Source organism: Sander vitreus, chromosome 6, assembly GCF_031162955.1.
Source record: "Sander vitreus isolate 19-12246 chromosome 6, sanVit1, whole genome shotgun sequence".
Classification (NCBI taxonomy): Eukaryota; Metazoa; Chordata; class Actinopteri; order Perciformes; family Percidae; genus Sander; species Sander vitreus.
The window spans coordinates 12,394,979-12,417,701 of NC_135860.1; the positions used below are offsets into that span (position 1 = coordinate 12,394,979).

The 22,723-nt window shown below is 42.7% G+C and overlaps 1 protein-coding gene across 5 annotated transcripts; it reads left to right on the forward strand.

Annotated features, from left to right (window-relative positions):
* Positions 1–250: 250 nt before the first annotated feature.
* chd4b (chromodomain helicase DNA binding protein 4b) lies at positions 251–21,930 on the forward strand. 5 transcript variants are annotated; one of them, XM_078252611.1, is made up of 40 exons: positions 251–499; positions 800–1,010; positions 1,469–1,593; positions 2,702–2,962; positions 3,068–3,183; positions 3,310–3,409; positions 3,530–3,737; positions 3,884–4,005; positions 4,162–4,285; positions 4,505–4,677; positions 5,219–5,464; positions 5,709–5,912; positions 6,065–6,276; positions 6,448–6,579; positions 6,734–6,833; positions 7,059–7,250; positions 7,410–7,610; positions 7,937–8,074; positions 8,194–8,315; positions 8,416–8,589; positions 8,823–8,964; positions 9,068–9,317; positions 9,430–9,554; positions 9,662–9,754; positions 9,871–10,012; positions 10,731–10,900; positions 12,283–12,472; positions 13,126–13,212; positions 14,503–14,594; positions 14,696–14,829; positions 15,236–15,380; positions 15,489–15,639; positions 16,312–16,397; positions 16,515–16,767; positions 16,856–16,912; positions 17,151–17,318; positions 17,457–17,565; positions 18,040–18,172; positions 18,299–18,494; positions 20,630–21,930. In XM_078252611.1, the coding sequence occupies exons 2-40, from the start codon at positions 947–949 to the stop codon at positions 20,830–20,832; spliced, it is 5,940 nt and encodes a 1,979-aa protein (XP_078108737.1). In that variant the 5' UTR covers positions 251–499; positions 800–946; the 3' UTR covers positions 20,833–21,930. The 5 variants fall into 5 exon arrangements, with proteins under 5 accessions (XP_078108737.1, XP_078108738.1, XP_078108740.1 ...); XM_078252612.1 differs by having other exon boundaries at positions 16,315–16,397; XM_078252614.1 differs by having other exon boundaries at positions 12,283–12,460.
* The last annotated feature ends 793 nt before the right edge of the window (positions 21,931–22,723 follow it).

The window sequence follows — 22,723 nt, forward strand, 5'->3', positions numbered from 1 at the left end:
AAGGGGGTGTCACCATGACAACGGGGTTGCTAAGGGGGCTGGGACTACTAGTGGAAAGGGGAAGGAGTGTGCATGCAATGAGCCTGGTGCATGCATGCCTAGTAGTGGTAGTGTACGTGCGTACGTGCGTGCGTGCGCGCGCGTGGTGGAGGGGGGTGGGGGCAGGCAGAGTATTATGGTCTGTCCGTTGCGAGGTAACTATGCAGAGTCCTGTGTGAGTGTGGGAGGGGGGGGGGATTATTATGGGATGTCTGCCGCCTTTGTGTGTTTGTGAGGATGTTAGCTAAGCTCTGCCTGTAAGGTTGGGGAGAGAGAAGAGGGGGACGGAGCAACGTGTTCTGGGTCATTGACGGCTCTTTTTTTTTTTATTTCGCTGATCATTGGTTCAGCCGGTTAATGAATGAGCACTAAATGACAACAACTGCCGCACAAACAGCCTGACTTGTATTCATTCTTGCACCGAGAGAGCGCACACCTCGACCCGGGACTACACACACTAGTAAGTTTCTAATGTGTGATGGTTTCAATGCTTAAACTTTTCTTTAATGTATTGTTTTAACTCGACGGGGCGAATTTGCATCATACTTGAAATAATGAAAAATGCCACACTTAACTTCATTCACTCCTGTGTAGAAAAATACCTGCAAATCAACAACAGATACTGCCCTAAGCATACATTATCTAGTTATCCAACTTGTTTGAGTACGAAGGTGGTCAAAGTCAAGTAGATGCTTTGTAAATAATAAGACATGGGGAAGGGTTATCTACCAACCAATGCCAGTTATTTATTTATTTTCAGCACCCACCGCCCCCTCCCTTCCTGGACACCCCCGGTCAATTCTCCAACAGTCCCACGTCATTTTACCCTCCTCCCTCGCCGACCTAGAAGCAAGGTTTAGGAAGGATTAATTCGACCAGCAAGACATACAATTAAAACGCTGCGAAAATGTCGGGCAGCGAGGATGAGAGGGAAGACTTCGGAGCCGCGGACGAGCACTCACTTCTTCACGGTAAGCTCGTTTTTTATTCCTCTGAAGAAGGTCCATCTCTCTCTGTGACTTGAGCTCGCCGAAGCTAACGTTAGCTTAAGCTAGCCAGTCCGTCACTCGCCATTGTAGACTAGTTAGCTAGCTAACTTGTCAAGCAAGTGTTTATAGTTTTAACTTTTATTTATTAACCCCTTTTATTCCGAAAACATCCTATGCGTCTTCTTGAGTGTGGGCGTGAACTGTCAAAGTTTCAGAGCCAGTGAACAGACAAGTTTCAACCTGTTCTGTTGTGGCAGTGTGTGTGTGTGTGTGTGTGTGTGTGTGTGTGTGTGTGTGTGTGTGTGCGTGCGTGCGCGCGCGCATGCGTGCACGAACATTAAGTAGTGCCAGTGCGCGAGTCTGCTCTCCTCTCCCTCTAGCCTGCAGCAGTGCTCCTGTCCGCTTGTCTTCTCTCACTAATGACAGCATGTCACCCGCAGGGGAGGACGAGCCGGAGGATGCTCTGTCTGAAGTAGAGGAGGTACCCAAGTCGAAGAAGAAAAAGAAAGCCAAGAAGAGCAATCGAGAGAGCAGGAGCAGCAAGAGACAGAGACCCTTCAGAGAGGTTAGTTTGCCAAACTTTTCATGTTTGTTAATGCTGTGACTCAGGGAACCCTATGTTATTACATTTTTGTCCGATTTGAACTGGTAAACAATTTTGTCAACCCACCACTTGGGGTACCATCTCGGGGTGCACTCTAAAACAATCACAAGGGGGCTCTGTGAGTCATTGGGCTGCAGCTTAAAACCCACAGATCTCCCTGGATGTGCACAAAACATCGCAAAGTGATGGATTGTTTTGCAGCTAAATAGTGAGCTAATAGACTAGTTCTTTTATGTGCTTCTGAGTTTTATTCACAATGGACAGTGAAGCAAAACAGCTGTAAAAAAGATGCATGAATCATAATTTCTGTGGATATATGATGTAATTAATATATAGAGTTGGGATTTAAATAACAGAGATAAGCACATTTCCTGTAATTAGGGCTGCAACTAACCATTAGCTTCTGAATTAATCAATTAATGCTTTTGATTATAAAATACCTGTAACTAGTGAATAATGCCAAGTATAATATAGCAGGGCCCAAGATGACACATTCAAACAGCTAGTTTTGTCTGACAGTCCAACAGTTCAAAACCGGGTTACAGTTTCAGTTTACAATGATGATATGATGATCTAGAGCTGTAACAATTAGTCAATAAATCGATCAACAGAAAAGTTTTTTAATAATCAATTCATCGTTATGAGACATTTTCAAAGGAAAAATGCCAAACTTCTCTTGTTCCAGCTTCTCAAATGTGAATCCTTCTGATTTACTTAGTTTCTATGGCAGTAAAAGGTTTGACATTGTTGCTTTAATGTTTTTATTTTTTTGTCAACAAATTTTCTGATAATCGACTAATATATTTAGTGACTGATCGCTACAACTATACCTTAAATTAGTGTTAACCCTGTACTGACCAATGTAGCTCCATGGATGATGGCAGAGCTGTGGGACTTTCCATACAAACTTCCACATCCCAATAGATGGATAATTATTTATATATATATATATATAATATAAATATTAATAGAAAGTGATGACACTTTAATTTCTATATATAATACATAAAATGTATACAAGCACCAGTTGTCTTAGTGTAATTTGTAAAGTGACTCTACATTTTTTCAGGAGTTGCCAGTCAGCTCCCCAGAGCACCTGATTGGAGTAGAGGCAGCAGAGAGAGATGCAGAAGAGGGAGCTGTGCGGTCAGAGAGTGAAGGAAGTGATTATGCCCCCGGGAAGAAAAAGAAGAAACGCTCCAGCTCTGCCAAAGAGAAGAAGAAAGGAGGTGCGGGTGCGGCAGCAGAGAAAGGAGGCTCATCCAGCTCAAAGAGCAAACGTAAAGATCCAGAACCAGAAGAGGATGAGGATGATGACGATGATTGCCAGGTAAAGATTTATTCAGACCCAGCTTCTGAGTAGATAGATCATTCCTTCAGGCATTCCAACATGACAAACTAACCTCCCCTTGCTGTTCTTTTTAACCCGTCTCAGCCTAAAAGCTCCACCCAGCTGCTAGAGGCCTGGGGCATGAAAGACATTGATCATGTCTTTACTCAGGAAGACTACAGCTCCCTCACCAACTACAAGGCCTTCAGCCAGTTTGTTAGGTGAGGAGACCCCTTTTATATTAACAGTAGATATAATTGTTTGCCTCTACCTCATTATTTAATGAAGCTGTGTATGTATGATAATATAAATAATCACTTTATTTCTTGTACATTTGATGTCCTTAGGCCTTTAATTGCAGCTAAGAACCCCAAAATTGCAGTATCCAAGATGATGACTTTGATGATGGCTAAGTGGAGAGAATTCAGCACCAACAACCCTCTTAAGGTATTGCAATCCTGAACAAGGTTGCACGTCTGATTTGTAATGAATCATATGTTGCTGTCCTTTTGTGTGTTTGACAGTAGAGAGCAGAGTTTTCTTACTCTGCAATGTGTCCCCCTGTAGGGTTGCGCCACTGCCAATGCAGCCCTTGCAGCTGCCAATGTGGCTGCAGCTGTGGAGAACATGGTGGCAGGGACAGACGGAGGGGCAGAGACCAGTGCTGCTGCTTCACCCGCACCGGCTCCTGCGCCTGCCCCCGCTCCGACACCTGCTGCCCCCCCAGCAGCCCCGGCAGCTCCACTCCGCAAGGCCAAGACCAAAGAGGGCAAAGGTGAAGTAGGATACATATGGAACATGATTTTTAGGCTTAACATGATTAATTAAACATGAAGATAAAGGTGCTTTGTTATTAATGAACTCTGTAAAAAAAAATATAACTACTTCCTGATTAAACTTAATTTTTCTGTGTCTTCTCAGGTCCCAACGCTCGCAGGAAGTCGAAGCCCACGCCGAAGCCTCTGCCGAAGCCCAAACCTAAAAAGGTGGCTCCGCTCAAGATCAAACTAGGGGGCCTCAACAGCAAGAGGAAGCGCTCCTCTGTAAGATACTTTTTGTGCCACCCTATTTCTCTGTTTACAGTACAGTCTTAAAGTTTGAGAATTAGCGGGATCATTAAATCAGAATATTAATAATGTACTATAATGTAACCAGTTATTCCTCTCATTCCCAATGTCATCTTACTGTTTCTCTGTTAGAGTGATGAAGATGAACCCGATGTTGACAGTGACTTTGACGATGGGACTTTCTCTGTGTCAGATGGCTCTAACCGTAGCAGCCGTCCTAAGAAGAAACCCAAGAGTGCGAAGAAAAAGAAGAAAGGTTGGCATGGAAATATTACTGAAATAAAAAGTCAGTTCTGTTATCTGTGCATCAATTCCAGACAAAGATTTAAGAACAGACAGCAGCCTTATGAAGGACGTGTTGCTTTGGTGAATAAGAACAGAGTCAAGGCCAAAATAAAGGCCTTTACTTCTTATATGTCCAGGTCTATGTACCTAATTTTTTTTCTGCTAATTTTCTGTGGATGTCCTCTCTCAGTGGAGACAGAGGATGGCGATGGCTACGAGACAGACCACCAGGACTACTGTGAGGTGTGCCAGCAGGGAGGAGAGATAATTTTGTGTGACACCTGTCCCAGAGCTTATCACATGGTCTGTCTGGACCCTGATATGGAGAAGGCCCCTGAGGGCAAGTGGAGCTGCCCACACTGCGTAAGTACCTCTCAGTGCTGTGCAGATAAGACCATTAGATCCTATGTTAGAAGAGATTTGGCCTGATTCCTGGAGTATAAAACACCAGAGCAAAAATTGACACCTGCCTGTAAAGTATTGTTGTGTCGAAGTGTATTACTGGAAAGTTGCACTGACGGAGGGTTGGTTGTTGGGAAATGGACTTTGTTAATGGTGATTTATAAAATGTTTTTGTGTTCTCCATTTCTCTTTGTTCTCTGCTGGCCCCCCCCCCAACCCTTTTGCTCATGTTCCCATCTATCCTTTTCTATTCCCCACCACACATCTCACCGACCCCTCCGTCCCCCATTTCCTCTTCTTGTCCCTCCCTCCCTCGCTCTCTCCCTCCCTCCACTTTGGCTCCACACGCAAACATGCACGCAATGCACACACACTCCACCCCCGGCACTCTTGAAAATCACCCCTCCCTTTTTTTCTTTTACTCCGTTCCACATACCTTCCCTGCCTGTCTGCCTCCCCTCACACTCACACCACCTCCCTCTGTCTGTAATTCTGCCACTAGGAGAAGGAGGGGATCCAGTGGGAGGCCAGGGAGGAGCTCTCTGAGGCCGAAGTGGAGGATGAAGAAGACAGAAGGGATGAAGGGGTGGAGGAAGAAGACGACCACCACATTGAGTTCTGTCGGGTGTGTAAGGATGGAGGGGAGCTGCTTTGCTGTGACACCTGCCCCTCCTCCTACCACATCCACTGCCTCAACCCTCCTCTCCCTGAAATCCCCAATGGAGAATGGATCTGCCCCCGCTGCAAGGTGAGCGCTGTGCACGCTGCGCGTGCTTGTGCTCACGGGGGCGTGCATGCAGATGCAGATCCCGTCTTGTGGACGCCTACAGTATTTTAGATAAGCCATGGCAGCTTTTATTTTGCTGATTTCTCATGTCTTAAAAATTCATTCCTATTGTTTTTTTTAAACAGAGTTTCTTATCAAATTCCTTCTGTTCATTGACAAGCAGCAGATCCTAAATTATTTCCTCCCCTTTCCTACTTCCTAATAGTGTCCTCGGATGAAGGGCAAAGTCCAGAAGGTTTTAACATGGCGATGGGGGGAGCCGCCCGCCCCCACGCCTGTCCCTCGGCCTGCTGACCTCCCTGCTGATGCTCATGATCCCCCGCCGCTGGTGGGCCGCAGGGAGAGGGAGTTCTTTGTCAAATGGTGCAACATGTCCTACTGGCACTGCTCCTGGGTGCTGGAGCTACAGGTAGCACACTCTGAAACTATATCCACCTGTAGTTGACAATGTGGATTATTCTGATCACTTACTTCACAAACACACACACAAGACACACACAAACCCAATGGTCCAGCATATTCAGACCGCCCTCTGTCTATCTCCCTGTCGCTCGTCCCCAGTTGGAGCTGAACTGCCAGGTAATGTTCCGTAATTACCAGAGGAAGACTGACATGGACGAACCGCCCCCTGTAGACTTTGGAGGTGAGGGTGATGAAAACAAAAGCACCAAGAGGAAGAACAAGGATCCTCTCTTTGTCCACATGGAGGAGGAGTTTTACCGCTATGGAGTCAAGATGGAATGGCTGATGATCCACCGCATCCTCAACCACAGGTAGTCACATATAATCTCATATGAAGCACACAGTTCACCTATAAAAAGGAGCATACAGTACATTTAGTTTGCTCTGAAGGTGTGGAATCATCAGACTGAATTAATATTATAGTTGTTAATAATTGCTGTTTTAACAGTCCATCTTTATTTTGTTTTTGTTTTTTATGTTAGTGTTGATAAAAAGAACAATGTACATTACTTGATCAAATGGAGAGATCTGCCTTATGACCAGTCAACCTGGGAGAACGAAGACATGGACATCCCGGAGTTTGACACCTACAAACAAACATACTGGAATCACAGGTACGCAGAGACTTGCAAAATCTCGGATGGGGCGACCTCTAGCTCCCCTGGGATTCAGCGGGTTGGATTTGAACCTGGGCCCTTTGCTGCCTGTATACAAAATTGCAATTAAAAATGTGTTTTTTTATCTCACAAACTTTCGTTTATCTTTAAGAGAGTTGATGATGGGTGATGAGGGCAAACCTGTTAAGAAGCTGAAGAAGACAGTCAAAGTCAAGAAGGCAGAGCGTCCACCTGCTAATCCAGTTGTAGATGTAAGTATTATAAACTTTGAAGCAAAGAAAACAAACTTCCAAACATTTCCAAACACAGCCTTGGTTATTGGGAAACCTATCCTGCCATATATAGTGTTTTCAATAGACTAATTAATTATTAATTATAAAAGGAAGCATTGCTGTCTAGTGTATTCCCTTGGCAGAATAAAAGTAGCTTGAATCAGGACAGATGTGGAATTGATATTCTTGGTTTCTTCCTTCTAGCCCACAATCAAGTTTGATCGGCAGCCTGACTACCTGGACAGCACAGGAGGCACTCTGCATCCCTACCAGCTGGAGGGGTTGAACTGGCTGAGGTTTTCCTGGGCTCAGGCCACAGACACAATCCTGGCTGATGAGATGGGTTTAGGAAAGACTGTACAGACTGCTGTCTTCCTCTACTCATTGTACAAGGAGGTAAGAACAGTATAAATGATTGTGCGAGTGTATGTAAATGGGTGAGTGAGAAGCAAATTGTAAAGCGCTTTGGATAAAACCACTACATGGATGCAGCAATTTAAATATAAATCTATAACATCTTTACATGTTAATGTTGACTTTGTCTTCCTGGTAAAGGGTCACTCCAAAGGTCCCTTCCTGGTGAGTGCTCCCCTGTCCACCATCATTAACTGGGAGAGAGAGTTTGAGATGTGGGCCCCTGACATGTACGTGGTGACCTACGTAGGTGATAAAGACAGCAGGGCTGTCACCAGAGAGAACGAGTTCTCCTTTGAGGGAAATGCCATCCGAGGCGGGAAAAAAGCATCCAAAATGAAGGTAAGGAAAGTAGAAAAGAAAAAAAAAAAGTGATGAAACCAAATTGGATTGGAAACAGATTGGAAATATTGATGGAGTGTAGTCAGTTTGAATTGGTGCCCTGCACACTAGCACTTGCTGTCCTGTGTAGAATCAATAGTTACACTGATCTGAATTTACATTACAAAAATGTTAATGCTGCCAAATTATACAAAAGTTCAACCGCTGGTTTTAGTTTGTGGCGCTATATTACCAATGTAAACAATCACTTGCAGCCCTAGTAATTGTGTTTGTACATATTTTCCTGTTTGGCAGCTTAACTAACGTCCTCTCTTTGTGCTTTACAGAAAGATTCAACAGTCAAGTTCCATGTCCTGCTGACATCGTATGAGTTGATTACCATTGACCAGGCTGTGCTAGGCTCCATTGAATGGGCCTGTCTGGTTGTGGATGAGGCTCACAGGCTCAAAAACAACCAGTCCAAGGTAATAACAGAGAGCACTTTGTAGAACCGTTTGTTTATCCTGTCTTTCAAATGTCATAAAAAAATATTTTGTTCAATGCCTAATAATAATTTTTTTTTTGTCTCCCTGCCTGTTGTTAGTTCTTCCGAGTGTTGAACAACTATCCGCTGCAACACAAGCTGCTGCTAACTGGGACTCCCCTTCAGAACAACCTGGAGGAGCTCTTCCACTTGCTGAACTTCCTGACCCCAGAGAGATTCAAGTCAGTAGCCCCACATGTGGCCACAGTGTATCTGCCGTATTGCAAGTACAATGACTACACCCACCCCCACCCTATATTAATGTATTTTTTTTCTCTCCAGCAACCTGGAAGGGTTCCTGGAGGAGTTTGCAGACATTGCCAAAGAGGACCAGATCAAGAAGCTTCATGACATGTTGGGACCACACATGCTCCGGAGACTGAAGGCTGATGTTTTCAAACACATGCCCTCAAAGACTGAGCTCATTGTTAGAGTGGAGCTGAGCCCCATGCAGAAGTACGTAGAGAGAAGATGTGTAGCAAAACACTTTAACAGTTAAAGTATACACCCATGAAAATGAAACCGGTCCACATATTGAAGACTATGGATGGGACTTTTTCTTTAATTATTCATTCCTGGGTAGTGCAGGGTATAAAGTCTGAATTTTGAAAATACTTGTATATCATATTTTCCTTTGTCTGATCTGTGACATCTCTTTTCTCATTCATTTATTTCATGTTGTAACCCAGGAAATACTACAAGTTCATCCTAACACGTAACTTTGAGGCCTTGAACACTCGTGGAGGAGGAAACCAAGTCTCTCTGCTCAATGTGGTGATGGACTTAAAAAAGTGCTGCAATCACCCCTACCTCTTTCCTGCAGCGGCTATGGTACGATCCAAGTCTTTTCACACAATTATATGGGAACAAACTGTTTCTTCTCGGGGTCCATGTGAACTATGCCATGTATTCAGATTTCTTACTCTGATTGTAGGAAGCACCAAAACTTCCAAATGGCATGTATGAGGGCAATGCTCTGACCAAGTCTTCAGGAAAACTGACGCTGCTTCAGAAGATGATGACGAAGCTAAAGGAGGGAGGCCACAGGGTTCTGGTCTTCTCTCAGATGACCAAAATGCTGGACCTGCTGGAGGACTTCCTGGAGAACGAGGGATACAAATATGAGAGAATTGATGGAGGAGTCACCGGCAACATGAGACAGGAGGCCATCGACCGCTTTAACGGTGAGCCGTATGCAAACAATGTTTGCATTGCCTAAAAACAGCTGCTCTGGTATGCTATCAGTGGTCTAATTTTCTTTCCCTCTGTTTGTTTTTCTGTTGTTCATCCCAACAGCTCCCGGTGCTCCCCAGTTTGCGTTCCTCCTCTCTACCAGAGCTGGTGGTTTGGGCATTAATCTCGCCTCCGCTGACACTGTCATCATCTACGACTCTGACTGGAACCCCCACAATGACATCCAGGTATGCAAACCCCCAGGCGTTAACACCAGGCGTTAATCCATGTCAGCATGTTTGTTTGTTTGGATGATGGGTGATTATGCTGTTTGTTTCATATGTGTGCTTCGTAGGCGTTCAGCAGAGCTCACCGTATTGGGCAGAACAGGAAAGTGATGATTTATCGCTTTGTCACCAAAGCCTCTGTGGAGGAGAGGATCACGCAGGTCTGTGACAAGGAACAAGAAATGACACATACCTCTTAAAATTGTATCAACAATGTCAGGACTGTGTGATCACCTGCTCACCGCTTGTTTGTCCTCCATCTACCTCCCTCTACCAGGTGGCAAAGAAGAAGATGATGCTCACTCATCTGGTGGTGCGACCAGGTCTCGGCTCCAAGACAGGCTCCATGTCCAAGCAGGAGCTCGATGACATCCTCAAGTTTGGAACTGAAGAGTTGTTTAAGGATGAAATCGGAGAGGGTGAGTCGACTTTAACCCACTGACAGATATAAGATCCAGCAGAGTTCTGTCAACCATTTGCTTTTATATTTCTCCTTGTTTTACTATTTACAATAAACATGGCAATTAAAAGATTTCATCATTGGACAACTTAAAATTTGCAATGTTGAATTGAGTCAACATTTCTCAAAGCATTAAAAGGGTAGCTAGATCATTTCAGATTGTTGTGAAAACAAGAGGTGCTACAACTTGTTTGTCATAAGAACATCAAATGTTGCTAAATGTAGCTATATTAAGCTAAATCAAATGTTGAGCCTTTGCTTATTTAACACAATTCTGATCCACCTACACCTGCTGTCATATCACCCGTATATTATAATTTGTGAAAGTAATTCATATTTTTTATTGTGTGTGTGTTTTTGTTAAAAAAGATCTGTAATACACACTGTTTTGCCAATGAATGGCTATTTCAGCATTTAACTTACATTAAATAGGTTTAACTAACTTTAATGTACTTCACTGCACATTGTTATGCTTGTGTTAGGTGAGATAATCAGGATACTAACACTGGTTTAGAGAAGGAGTTGGGGTTAGAATCTGAAAATGGGGGGAGACTCTGCATGCCTCTGGCTGAAGTGAGCACTCCTCCACCGGGATGCTCGTCCGATCTTTCAAGTGTTACAGGGAGGAAATGTAGTTTCTGCTGCCTTCCTTTTTATTTGACTCATCCTGCTTTCAGGGGACAACAAGGAGGATGACAGCAGTGTGATCCACTACGATGACCACGCCATTGACCGTTTGCTAGACAGGAACCAGGATGCCACGGATGACACTGAGCTCCAGAGCATGAACGAATACCTCAGCTCCTTTAAAGTGGCCCAGTATGTGGTCAAAGATGAAGACGATGAGGTAGGAGTGCGTCTTCAAAATGTATGTCTACGGGGGGATGTTCTTTAGTTAAAAGTGTCTAAAAAATTTCCTAAAACTATAGGTCTTAACAACAGAAAAAATAGCATTTTAGTCTTTGGTGCAGCTTCAAACATAGACCAAGCTTTGACCTAGATTAACCATTATTTTTTATTTTATTATGAATAGCATATGCTTTATTCCTAATATATATTAGGGCTGTACCGAATGTAATTTTATTTATTTTTACATTTGAAGCTTCACCAGAGGTTTTTGAAGGAAGCTTTGATTGTCTGTTATCATATTTTATGACGTCGACGCCCAAAAAATCCTCAGATGGAGCACCACACGATACATAATAGGCTGTGATAAAAAAAATTTGTAACAAATAAAATAATTTACTATAGTCCTACTAGTGTTAGAGCCAAAATATGTCTTTTGTTATTGTTATATAAATGTTGTTTATGGTGCTGTTAAATTGCTACTAGACCGCCCCATTAATAGCCTACAGGTGCGTGCCTTCTTTTGTGTGCAGCAAGCGGGAGAGCAAACTGTTTTTTGAACGCAGTTAAAATGTTGTTTTTGAAACTCTCACATAAATCATACATTGAAACGTGCGATGATTTTAGCATAATGAAAAGGCGCTGCCTTCAGTCCTCTGTGTGCTGAAGGGCGTACTTTTCTCTGCCCAACAGCACTGTGTGTGTAATATGTTACATGGTACATTTTGTTAACCTAAAAATATAAGGTTAATGTCTACCTGCGGGCCTTCCCCCGGGACTTCTGTGCTGTGGACACCCCCGCCGTTGCCTCAGAGAAACAAAAACACGAGACATCACCGGCAGTATGATAATAATATCCACAACACAAGATTCACTCTGAGTGGTTTCTGTGACATGAGAAATATTGGGGCGACCTCCAGCTCACCTGGTAGAGCATGCGCCCCATGTAGCTGCCCGGGTTCGAGTCCTTTCCTGGCATTCTCCAGCTGCTCTATAAGAATGGCAGTAAAAATGCCCTAAAAATAAATTACTATTTACTAAGTACTAATGTTTAAATATAAAAAAGGCCATAATACACAGAGCTACCTATAAGTCTATAGCCTCACCTAGTGGAAAACTCACACCACCATTGTCTGGGTCACATAAGTCTACAAATAGTATAATACTAATAACATTAGTCTAGCCCAATCTTTATCTGCAACTGTGCAGAAATACCATATTTAAACAGAATGAATAGATATGCAAAAAAATGAAAGGTGCGCAGCATTCGAATGTTGATTAAGAACTCGAATGTCAACATTATGAATAAAACGTCAAAGCTTCGAAGTATCCCGGACAGCCCTAATATATATTTCATATTAACCACTCTTTGTTTTCTGTGAGGAGGAGGAGGTGGAAAGAGAGGTGATCAAGCAGGAGGAAAGTGTTGATCCTGACTACTGGGAGAAGCTGCTTCGTCACCACTATGAGCAGCAGCAGGAAGATCTCGCCCGAAATTTGGGCAAAGGCAAAAGAACTCGAAAGCCAGTCAACTACAATGACGGCTCCCAGGAGGACCGAGGTATAAGACAGGGTACAGAACAATATATAATGCAACCTCTTCTTGTGTGTGTGTGTACTGTTCAGTGTGGTTGGTGGTGTTTGCGTGGTGTTGGTGTAACATGGTAGGAGATCCAGTGTTTTATGTTATTAATATAATTAGATTGGGTATATGTAGAAACTTGTTAGTTGTGTGTTATTTAGAAATTGATAGTTGCTTTCTTCTCAACCCAAGCATGTTTAAAAAATGTATTTGAATGCAGGGGGCGGTCTCATAATACATTACAAAGTTCTCCTCAAATCTGAAACATAGAGTGATGTATATAGAGCAGTTTGGACTTCTCCTCAGTGCAGTTATCCAGCTACCTTTGTAATCCTGCAGTATCTCCCCTCCTCTGTTTGAAACAGACTTATTTAAGCAAAGTGAATACAGGATTACAAGTACAATAGCAGCAGACTTATGAAGACTTTGGCAAACTACTACATACAACAAACCCATGACAAGATATTAGAGAAACTGAAAAGTAGTCCCCCCCCTCCTGGCTAAAGCCTGGTTGACAGTAACTAAATGGGGCTGCACGAAGAGTTTGGATGTACTTTATCTCGACTGTCGATAAGATTCTGTCCAGGCAGTGAAGAGTTTTTTATTTTCTCCCTCTTCAACATTTATGTCTGTGCTTCCTCTAGACTGGCAGGAGGATCAGTCTGATAACCAGTCTGATTACTCGGTGGCCTCGGAGGAAGGCGACGAGGACTTTGATGAACGGACTGAAGGTAAGGCTCACTGTTTTGATCACTGCTGAAGAAAAAAGGTATGTTTGTGTGCTTCAGAGCAGGTGAGCGGAGTGGAGCAGTGAGAATTTCTGCTTGTCGCTCACAGAGCTGTTCATTCCCTCCGCTCAAAGCAGCTCCACTCTTAACTCAGATTTCAACCCGCTCCAATCATATCACTCACTCAAAAAGGGGAAAAAAGCTGTGTTGAATTTATCAGATGAACGACACCCGTCCTTCCTCCATGCCGCCAGTGCCCGGAGCTCCGCCAGATGACGGGCACTGGCGGGAGGGCGGGTACCGTTAATCTGCATGTACTGATCAAGCTGCAGTAACACAGAGAAGGGCTCAGGCAAGCTTCAAACTCATGATGTGAGCGGTATCGGAGCGGAATTGCAGCGGGATGGAGCGGGGGATAAGGCGCTCCATTTAAAATCTTCGCGCTCCGCTCACATGCTTTGGTGTACTTTGATGGCCAGTTCTTTCACCCACTAACGTCCTTCAATCCACCTCTACAGATGTTTATTCAGATTCAGACGACAGCTATGATATCCTCATTGACAACCTCTACAACAGGAACTCAGGAAATGCAACTTGCCGCTGCATCATCTGCATTGAGTGTAGTGAGGCAAGAGAAGACAGAAAGGAAAAAGGACAAAAAGAGAAGGAAAAAAGCAAAGAAACAGCCAGAAAATTATAATCAATAGTTTCTCAGCCAGCTGAATCACTACTTGCACTTTAAAGAGATTGTTGGTGTTCATATTAGCTGTTAAGTTGTTATGAAATGGACTTAACAGGGTTTGTTTAAAAAAGCACTTTGTGTTGTTTCTGATCAATTAGTTCCCTTATATTTATACAATTTCTAAAAGCTGATACAAGTGTTATATATTTGCCAATTTATTTACAAGTGCTAAAAGATGTACATGTTTTGAATTGATTGTATTTTTGTTTTATTTAATTATGGCTCTGTTACTTCAATTGCATTAAATGAAGTACACTACAACACTGCTTTCAGTTGTAAATGAAAATTATGCTTTAAGAAGAAGCATTTAATGTAAAAGTGCCGAGAGATTGTGAGAAGGGACAGCTTCAGCAGGATGAGAGTGTTCCGTGATGAGCTGTAAGTGGAACATCTTCACAGAGCAACTTTAGGATGTTAAGAACACACACAATCATTCATCAATATTCAGTTTGAGTTTTGACTTTTCATTTTCATGGCCTCAGTGATACGACTGATTGACTGTAATATGCATTGAATCTCAGATAAACTAACAATGTTTATTTCTGTTGTAGCTAATGCCCGCAGACCAAGCCGCAAAGGGCTGAGGAACGATCGGGACAAACCTCTGCCTCCGCTGTTGGCCAGAGTGGGCGGAAACATCGAGGTGAGTTCCTTTTTAGATGAAAAAATCAGCACAAACAGAGAAACAATGATAAATGCCTTACTAGAATTTGCAAACATCTTGACATCTTTATTACCTGTCAGGTTTTGGGCTTCAATGCAAGGCAGAGGAAGGCTTTCCTGAATGCAGTGATGCGTTATGGGATGCCTCCCCAGGATGCTTTTACCAACCAGTGGCTAGTCAGGGACCTCCGAGGGAAGTCTGAGAAAGAATTCAAGTGAGTCTCAATAAAGGTTGCACTGAATATCAATACTTTTTTGGTATTGACCAAAATGTGTCTGTACCAAAAACTGTCAAGTGCTGAAAGTAAGCATCAAACGCCAGGTCAGGTTCGTAATCTTGTCGACTGAGTATAAAAGAGTTCCTGACTAGAATCAAAATTTAGATTTTTTTTTTTGGGGGCTTTTAAGTTCCTTTATATATGCCCTATCTCGCTATAACTGAAAAATAATTTGTTTATACGCCCTGTGATTTGGAGCTTGTTCAAAATGTAATGGGCTCTTCCTTGGCACATGCTTCTTTGTGCATTTATGTAAAATGTTCCCAACTCACAGAAATGTTGACATTTTCCAAATGTATTTACGGTGACATCCCTTCCCCTTCTTCTTCACACATGTTCTCAGGGCCTACGTGTCTCTGTTCATGCGTCACCTTTGTGAGCCGGGGGCTGATGGAGCTGAGACCTTTGCAGACGGTGTCCCACGTGAAGGTCTGTCCAGGCAACACGTGCTCACCCGTATTGGTGTGATGTCACTTATAAGGAAAAAGGTATGGTTTACCAGTTAGAAAAGAAACACTACAAATTATGTTTAGATAATTCAAGTATTTAATCACTGTTTGAGTGATGGGCTGACTGATTCACGTGTTGATTGACAGGTGCAGGAGTTTGAGCATGTGAACGGTCAGTGGTCGATGCCCTGGATGGCAGAGCTGGAGGAGAACAAAAGGGCTGCAGCTTTGGCTGCAGGTGAAGACCCAAAGACTCCTTCTACTGGGACCCCTGCAGACACACAGCCCAACACTCCAGGTACACACACACACACACACACACACACACACACACACACACACACACACACACACACACACACACACACACACACACTTTACTCTTAGTACTGGATTATTGAAACAAAATCCATAATCCACAAGTCCATATGATTTTTTACAATGCAGAAATGATCAGTGCAGTCAGGTCATTTCATTTCAGCTTCATAATGCATATACTGTTGTTAGACTTCTTTTGCAATGAGAACCATCACAGACACTTATACTGTAAGTTATAACACTTTCTTATGGGGATCCTAACAAATGACATGCATTTCCATTTCCTCTTAGCCCTAACCGCACCACATGCTTTACCTCAACTTTTACTTAATAAATATGAATTCTAACTTTACGTTTAAATCCAAGTCATAACCCAGGACGTTGTGAGAATATTTTTGTTTCTCTGTGTTGCACTGAAAGATATTCTGTAATCATTTAGACTGTGTTCAGCCTCAAATATAAGTATCTCTTGACTATCAGTTTATTCCCTGACACCCCCTTGTGGATACAACCAAATACAACATACAACAACAAAAGTAACAACTGGCCACAAGACAAATGTATTTAGTTTTTATTGACAGCTATAACAGAGACAAGATATAAATACACTCTTTGCATACCTGTCGTTCACCTGTGTTCTGTTTCCTGTCAGAAGATTTGTCAAAATCAGAGGACAAGGAAGACATGAAGATCCTTCTTGAGGATGGCAAAGGAGCCAAAAAGGCAGATGATCCAGAGGTAAATTCTGATTTTATAATCACATCATCCATTTTTGTTTTCAGTACAGTCTAATAAGTTTTCAGTGGCAAATATACAGTTTTTTTTCTCATTTAAAACTGGCTATGTCTCCCCTAGATTATTGAAATCCCAGATGAGTCTGAAAAATCCCCCATCCTCGAAAAGAAAGAAGAGGAAGTAGACTCCGCTGCAGAGAAGGAGGAGAAGGAGATGGGAAATGGAAATGAAGGAAAGGAGAAGGAGGCGGATGACACAAGCAAGGAGAAAGAAGAGAAGAATGAGACTTCGGAGACGGAGAGGGACACTCCTGCTGAGGTCAAGGGTGAAGGAAAGGAGGGCAAGACTGATTCAGGGGAGGAAAAGTCTAAAGGTGAGGCGGGTGTTTAAACTGTTTTCTATTTTGTCTTGTTTCCTTATTTCCCTTTTCAGTCATTCTAACACTGCTTCTCTTGTATCAGCTGAGGAGGAAAAAGATGAGAAGATGGACACAAGTTCGCCAAAAGAGGAGAAGAAAGGTGCATGTCAACAAACGCACATACACACACTTTGCAATGAAAGTAAATTTCACTGCACACTTTTTAAAATGTCTGTAAACGTTTGCCTCCGATGGAGACGTGCTAAATAAATGTCTAAGGTAAAGCTGTCTAAATGTCAATATACTTAACACAATTAAACAATGTCCTTGGTATCTTAGTAGTTGATTTTCACCCGTATAAGCTTTGTTGCTGACATGTTTCTGATGTTTTCTCGCAGATCAAAAAGAGAAGGACGCTGTGAAAACAGACGAGTCTGGCAAACTGCAGAACGGAGAGAACACCAAAGAAGGAGTAACAGCTGCGTCAGTGGTTAACGTCAGTGAAGAGAAAAAAAAAGCCACCAAGCAGAGGTTCATGTTCAACATTGCTGATGGAGGATTCACAGGTGGACACACACACACACACACACACACACACACACACACACACACACACACACACACACACACACACACACACACACACAATGTTCTCTTTTTTCTCTTTAGTTTCTGTCTTTTGACCTTTCTGCCCTCCTTTCCAGAGCTTCACTCTCTGTGGCAGAATGAAGAGAGGGCAGCCACCGTCACCAAGAAGACCTTTGAGATTTGGCACCGTCGCCATGACTACTGGCTGCTGGCTGGAATCATACAGTATCCTTTCAGTGGGCCATTTCTTCTGTAATTCCCATGTGTGATTGCTGTCTTCTAGTTATTTAGAGCTGAAATGATATGTTGACTAATGTTATTATTCGGCAACTGTTTCAAATATAAATTTATATTATATTTCTAATATTTTTTTACTATAACAGAAAGCTGCATTCTCAGCCCTTTGTTTCTTCTTTTGGGGGTTTCTGTTATAAGAGTGAGGTGTTTGTGTGGATTAATAATTATGTTGGGTTCTATTGATCCATTCAAAGGATATCATACCAACTATTCAAGCCAGGTTGCACAGTGAGGGACCTTTTCAACAGCTTTACTTGACCAATTCCCAAACTTTAAATCTATCCATGCACGATAATCAGCATCCATTGTCCATAAAATGTGCTTGAGAAAAAAATTGGCGTATGATAATATAACCCTTTACAAGCCAATAATGTTGTTACACTTGACCTCGGCATCTCTCAGACATGGCTACGCTCGGTGGCAGGATGTGCAGAACGATGTGAGGTTTGCTATCCTCAATGAGCCCTTCAAAGGGGAAATGAGCAGAGGAAACTTCCTGGAGATCAAGAATAAGTTTCTGGCCCGGAGGTTCAAGGTGAACTAAACAGGCTCACTAGTATCACGTTTCCTCTGTGTGTATGTGAGTATGTGTGTGTTTGTTTCTGTCTGTGTTTCTTTCATATCTCACTGGGCATGTTGTCTTTCTGTGTTTCCTGTATAGTTATTGGAGCAGGCATTGGTGATCGAGGAGCAGTTGCGCAGGGCAGCTTACCTGAACATGACAGAGGACCCGGCCCACCCCTCCATGGCCCTCAACACTCGCTTCAGTGAGGTGGAGTGTCTCGCCGAGTCTCACCAGCACCTCAGCAAGGAGTCAATGTCTGGAAACAAGCCTGCCAATGCAGTTCTGCATAAAGGTAAAACATATGTAAGAGCTAGAGAGATAGGTATAGTAAGGGTTTTCATGCACCTGCAAAATATTTGTAGGATTGTGGATTTTAGTAAAATTGAAAATGAATCTCTGAAAATGAAGTACAAGGCTTTGAAAACACCTGTGTAATATCAGGATATTCTCTGTAGACTTGACAGTCTCATGACTACAAGAAAGGGACAATATGGGGGCAAGTGGACTGCTCAGGCTTTTTCTCTTGCCTGGGGTCTGCAAAGTCAGGTGCTGTCTGTCACTTTGGTATTAACCGAATAACTTTACATGTAGCTTATTATTTCATCTAACTTGAAAGGGAAGCGACTGACCAAACATTTCAGTTGGGACACTCATAATCCTCTTGACTTTTTAATGAGAAGGAACTGAGCAACAACTGCCTTGCAACTCACCAACAAACATAAAGTCTACAAGAAGGAGCTGTAGATAATTAGCTAGGACATTGCTTTAAAAAAAACAAAAAAAAAAGCAGCACATTTGCTTTTACTTATATACTAAAGGTCATCCTATGTTGATCTTGGCAGGAGAATTGTTTTAAACTGTGCTTTTATCTCACAATAATATTCCTTTAGTTTGAATAAGGAAACATTTTTCATTCCCCTGAGAAGCTTCTGAAAAGGAGAAACTTGTGTTTGTGTGCGAGAGAGAACAAAGTGTTTGTCGTCATTGTGATAGTATCAGGTGTAGGGAAAAGGGAGCTATTATGTAAACACAAATATGTATATATCTAATCGTAGCTGCTAACGTGACCAGCAACAAATGTCAGGTGCAACACTGCGAGCAGCTTCCATGTTTAAACAAGGACAGCTTTCAGGAAATAAGCACTACAACTACCCAGTAGTCCAACTTTGAGGTTGCGTCCTTTGAAAACACCTGACGGTAGATTAACCTTTCACAGCGCTGTGCTGGCTCCAAAAACCGAAGAAACAACAACAATCCCAAAGCAAAAGCTCACGTCTCCTCTGTGACTCACACATTCCTACACCGTGTGTGCTCTGCAGGTGTACCCAGTTAAAAGATACATTCTCCGCGAACGATCTGCGTATGTTACGCGTGCAGTGTAGCCAAAGCAAAAGGTGATGTCTTCAAATGTTGTTTTTTGCCTGAGCAACAAAACAGAGAAAAGCAGCAAATCCTCACTTTTTGGAAGTTGGAGCCACCAAATGTTTGGCATTTTTGCTTTAAAAATTACTTAAAATAACACAAGCAGTAGAGAAGGAGAGATGCTGTTTTGACGTATTGAGTGTAAGAAGAACAATGACAGAGCCCAACGACACTTGTTGATAGTTGTATAATTTACAATTTTGTGGTGTGCTGTTGTTAGCCTGCTAGCTAGCCACGTAAGCTGCCGCAGTTCATGTTTACAGCCCTACCTACGTAATTTCCCATCAACCACTGCTGCTCCGTTTTGTAAATTTTGCCAGACAAAATCTGCTCTGACTGCAGCTTAAAGGACAATTCCGGTGCAAAATGAACCTAGGGGTTAATAACATATGTGTACCGAGTCGAACGTTCTCTGGGACATGTTTTCATGCTAATTGAATGTGTCTCTAGCTTTAAACAAGCTACCGCAAACAGGTGGTTAGCTGCTAACGTACCTTTCGGGGCAGATGGTAAATCACTATTTTATACCACTAACAAGGCTCAAAATAGCACCACGCTTCCACGGTAGCATAATGAGGGTCCCTACATGTAAACCGAAGCATTGAGAACTTTGTAAGTGTACAGACAGTTTATTAAAAAGATAGATTATAAAGACAGTAGCGTTCATGTTTACATGCAGGCGCCATCTTGGAAAACAGACATGAGCAGTCGAGTCACGAATGCTGTGTTTGAACTATGTTACTGGTTACTGGTTGCACGGCGTTCGTTGTTCGACTGCTCATGACTGTTTTCCAAGATGGCGCCCGCATGTAAACGTGAACGCTACTGTCTTTATAATCTATCTTTTTATCTATCGGAATTGTCCTTTTAACGCTAAAATATGATCATATTGAATGATCATATTCATTCAATATGCACCAGGCACAAAAGTGACTAAAAAACTACAGTCCTTAATTTAGATTATCACGGTGGCGCTCATAGCTCATTTACGTGTTGTATTTCCAGTTCTCAAACAGCTCGAGGAACTGCTCAGCGATATGAAGGCTGACGTCACGCGTCTCCCGGCAACCATCGCCAGGATACCCCCAGTCGCTGTGCGGCTACAAATGTCCGAGAGGAACATCCTCAGCCGATTGGCCAGCCGAGGCCCCGAGGTCACCGCTCAAAACCAGTCACAGACCTCACAGCAGATGCAGGTGCCGCGCTGAACCAATCACCTCGTACATTTCACTCTCTCTGACCGAGGCTAGTCGCCCTCACCTCACCGCCATGTAGCAGACGTCCTCCCCCTTAACCACCATGTACAGCACAGTCAGGTTAGTCCTACTCCTTCTGCACCCAAAACCCATCTCCTGACTCGGAAGAGCATCAGCTATGCTGCTGGACTTTGTTTTAAGAAGACTAGAACTGCAGATGTAGGATGGGAGCGAATGGAAACAAGTCTTTCTCCTCCACTGGGATTCAGATTTAACTCTTATAACCTGATCACTGTCGTAACTGAACTGCGGGTAGCTCCACTGACCTGTCCTGTTGTGTCTTACAGCAGGGTCAAACATGTGTATGTAACTATATGTAACATGAAGATGAAGACTGGAGAAAAAGCAGCATGCTTAGAGTATACTGGTGCTTTGTAGTCATTTTTGGAGGGATTTTATTGTGCTCATTTTCTCCTTTAGAAAAGTGTAAAACCTTTTTTTTTTTTTAAAGTCGTTCAACTCTTGTGTCCTCACCTGTTTGTGCGTGTGTATGTGGAGAGAGAGAGAGTGTGTGTGTGTGTGTGTGTGTGTGTGTGTGCGCGTGTGTGTGCGCGTGTGCGTGCGTGCGCCCGCGCATGCATATTTCTTGTTTGTTTATATGTGTAAAACAGGGCATATTAATGTGCACCTCTACTGCAGAATGTCCCCAACGCTGAGAGACTGTTACTGTCACTTTTCTATCAGTCAGTCAGATCTGTTACCTGCTTCCTTACTCGCCATCCCCAACCTCCACCCCTCTCGTCAGGTGACCAGATCCAGGATCAGCTCTCCGTGCTCACGTCCCAGCCAGCACCTCGACATTCCTAACTGCACCACAGATTTGCCCCCTGGAAACTGTCCCGTGTTTTTCCGAAATATGGACATGCAATAGCTCCACATCATTTAGGTACATGGGATGGTTTTGAGAACGATGGCAATTTTAAATTAATTTAATTTCTTACTGTGTATTGTTATGTTGTTGTACATTATTGAATATTATTATTATGGTTACCACCTTGTTTTTATCATTGTTGTTTGTTTTTATGAATTACAATAAAAAGTCAACGGTTATTCAAGGTTTTTGTCAATTTATAAGGAATTCTGAATGTTTTCCTTAGCCACACTAGCAGCATTGCTCTGGGGATCGGTCCACCACTTTGGTCCAGATTGAAATATCTCGACAACAATCTGGTGCAGACTCCCACTGACTTTGATAATCCTCTATAATGACTTTTCCTCTTGCGTCATTGTGACATTTGTCACAAATATCTTGACAACTACTGGATGGATTGCCATGAAATGTTGTGGTCACTTAACCTTTCATCTAATGCCATCATTTGGTGAAAATCTCAATTTGTCCAACACTTCAATTTATGACTAAATAACTTTCATATTAACTACAATCTAATCAACCATTAGCTACCAGAACAGCTTTAACACTCCTCGTTATAAATTCTTCAAGGATCTTGATCTCTATTGGGGGAATGACCCTTCTGCCAAAAGATATTCCCTCATTGATGTTTTAATGATGGTCGTGGAGAGCACTGTCTAAGACATTAGTCCTAATCTCTCCTATTGGTGTTCAATTTAAGTGAGATCTGTTGGCTGTGAGGGCCATACCACATACTTTTTATATTCATCAAACCATTCTGTGACCCCTGTAGTAGTAGTATTTATTTTGCACAATAGCATCAAGGCAACAGGAAAAAAGAGATTGAGAAAACCCCTTGGGGCTTATAGAAGGAATCTAACCTAAAGAAAAGAAAAATGTGTTTATATTTCCACTCAGGTTTTTTGTTTAGTTTGTCACCCTTGCTCTTGTAAGAGCTAATTCTGTGGATGCTGATTCCAGTTTATAACAGTG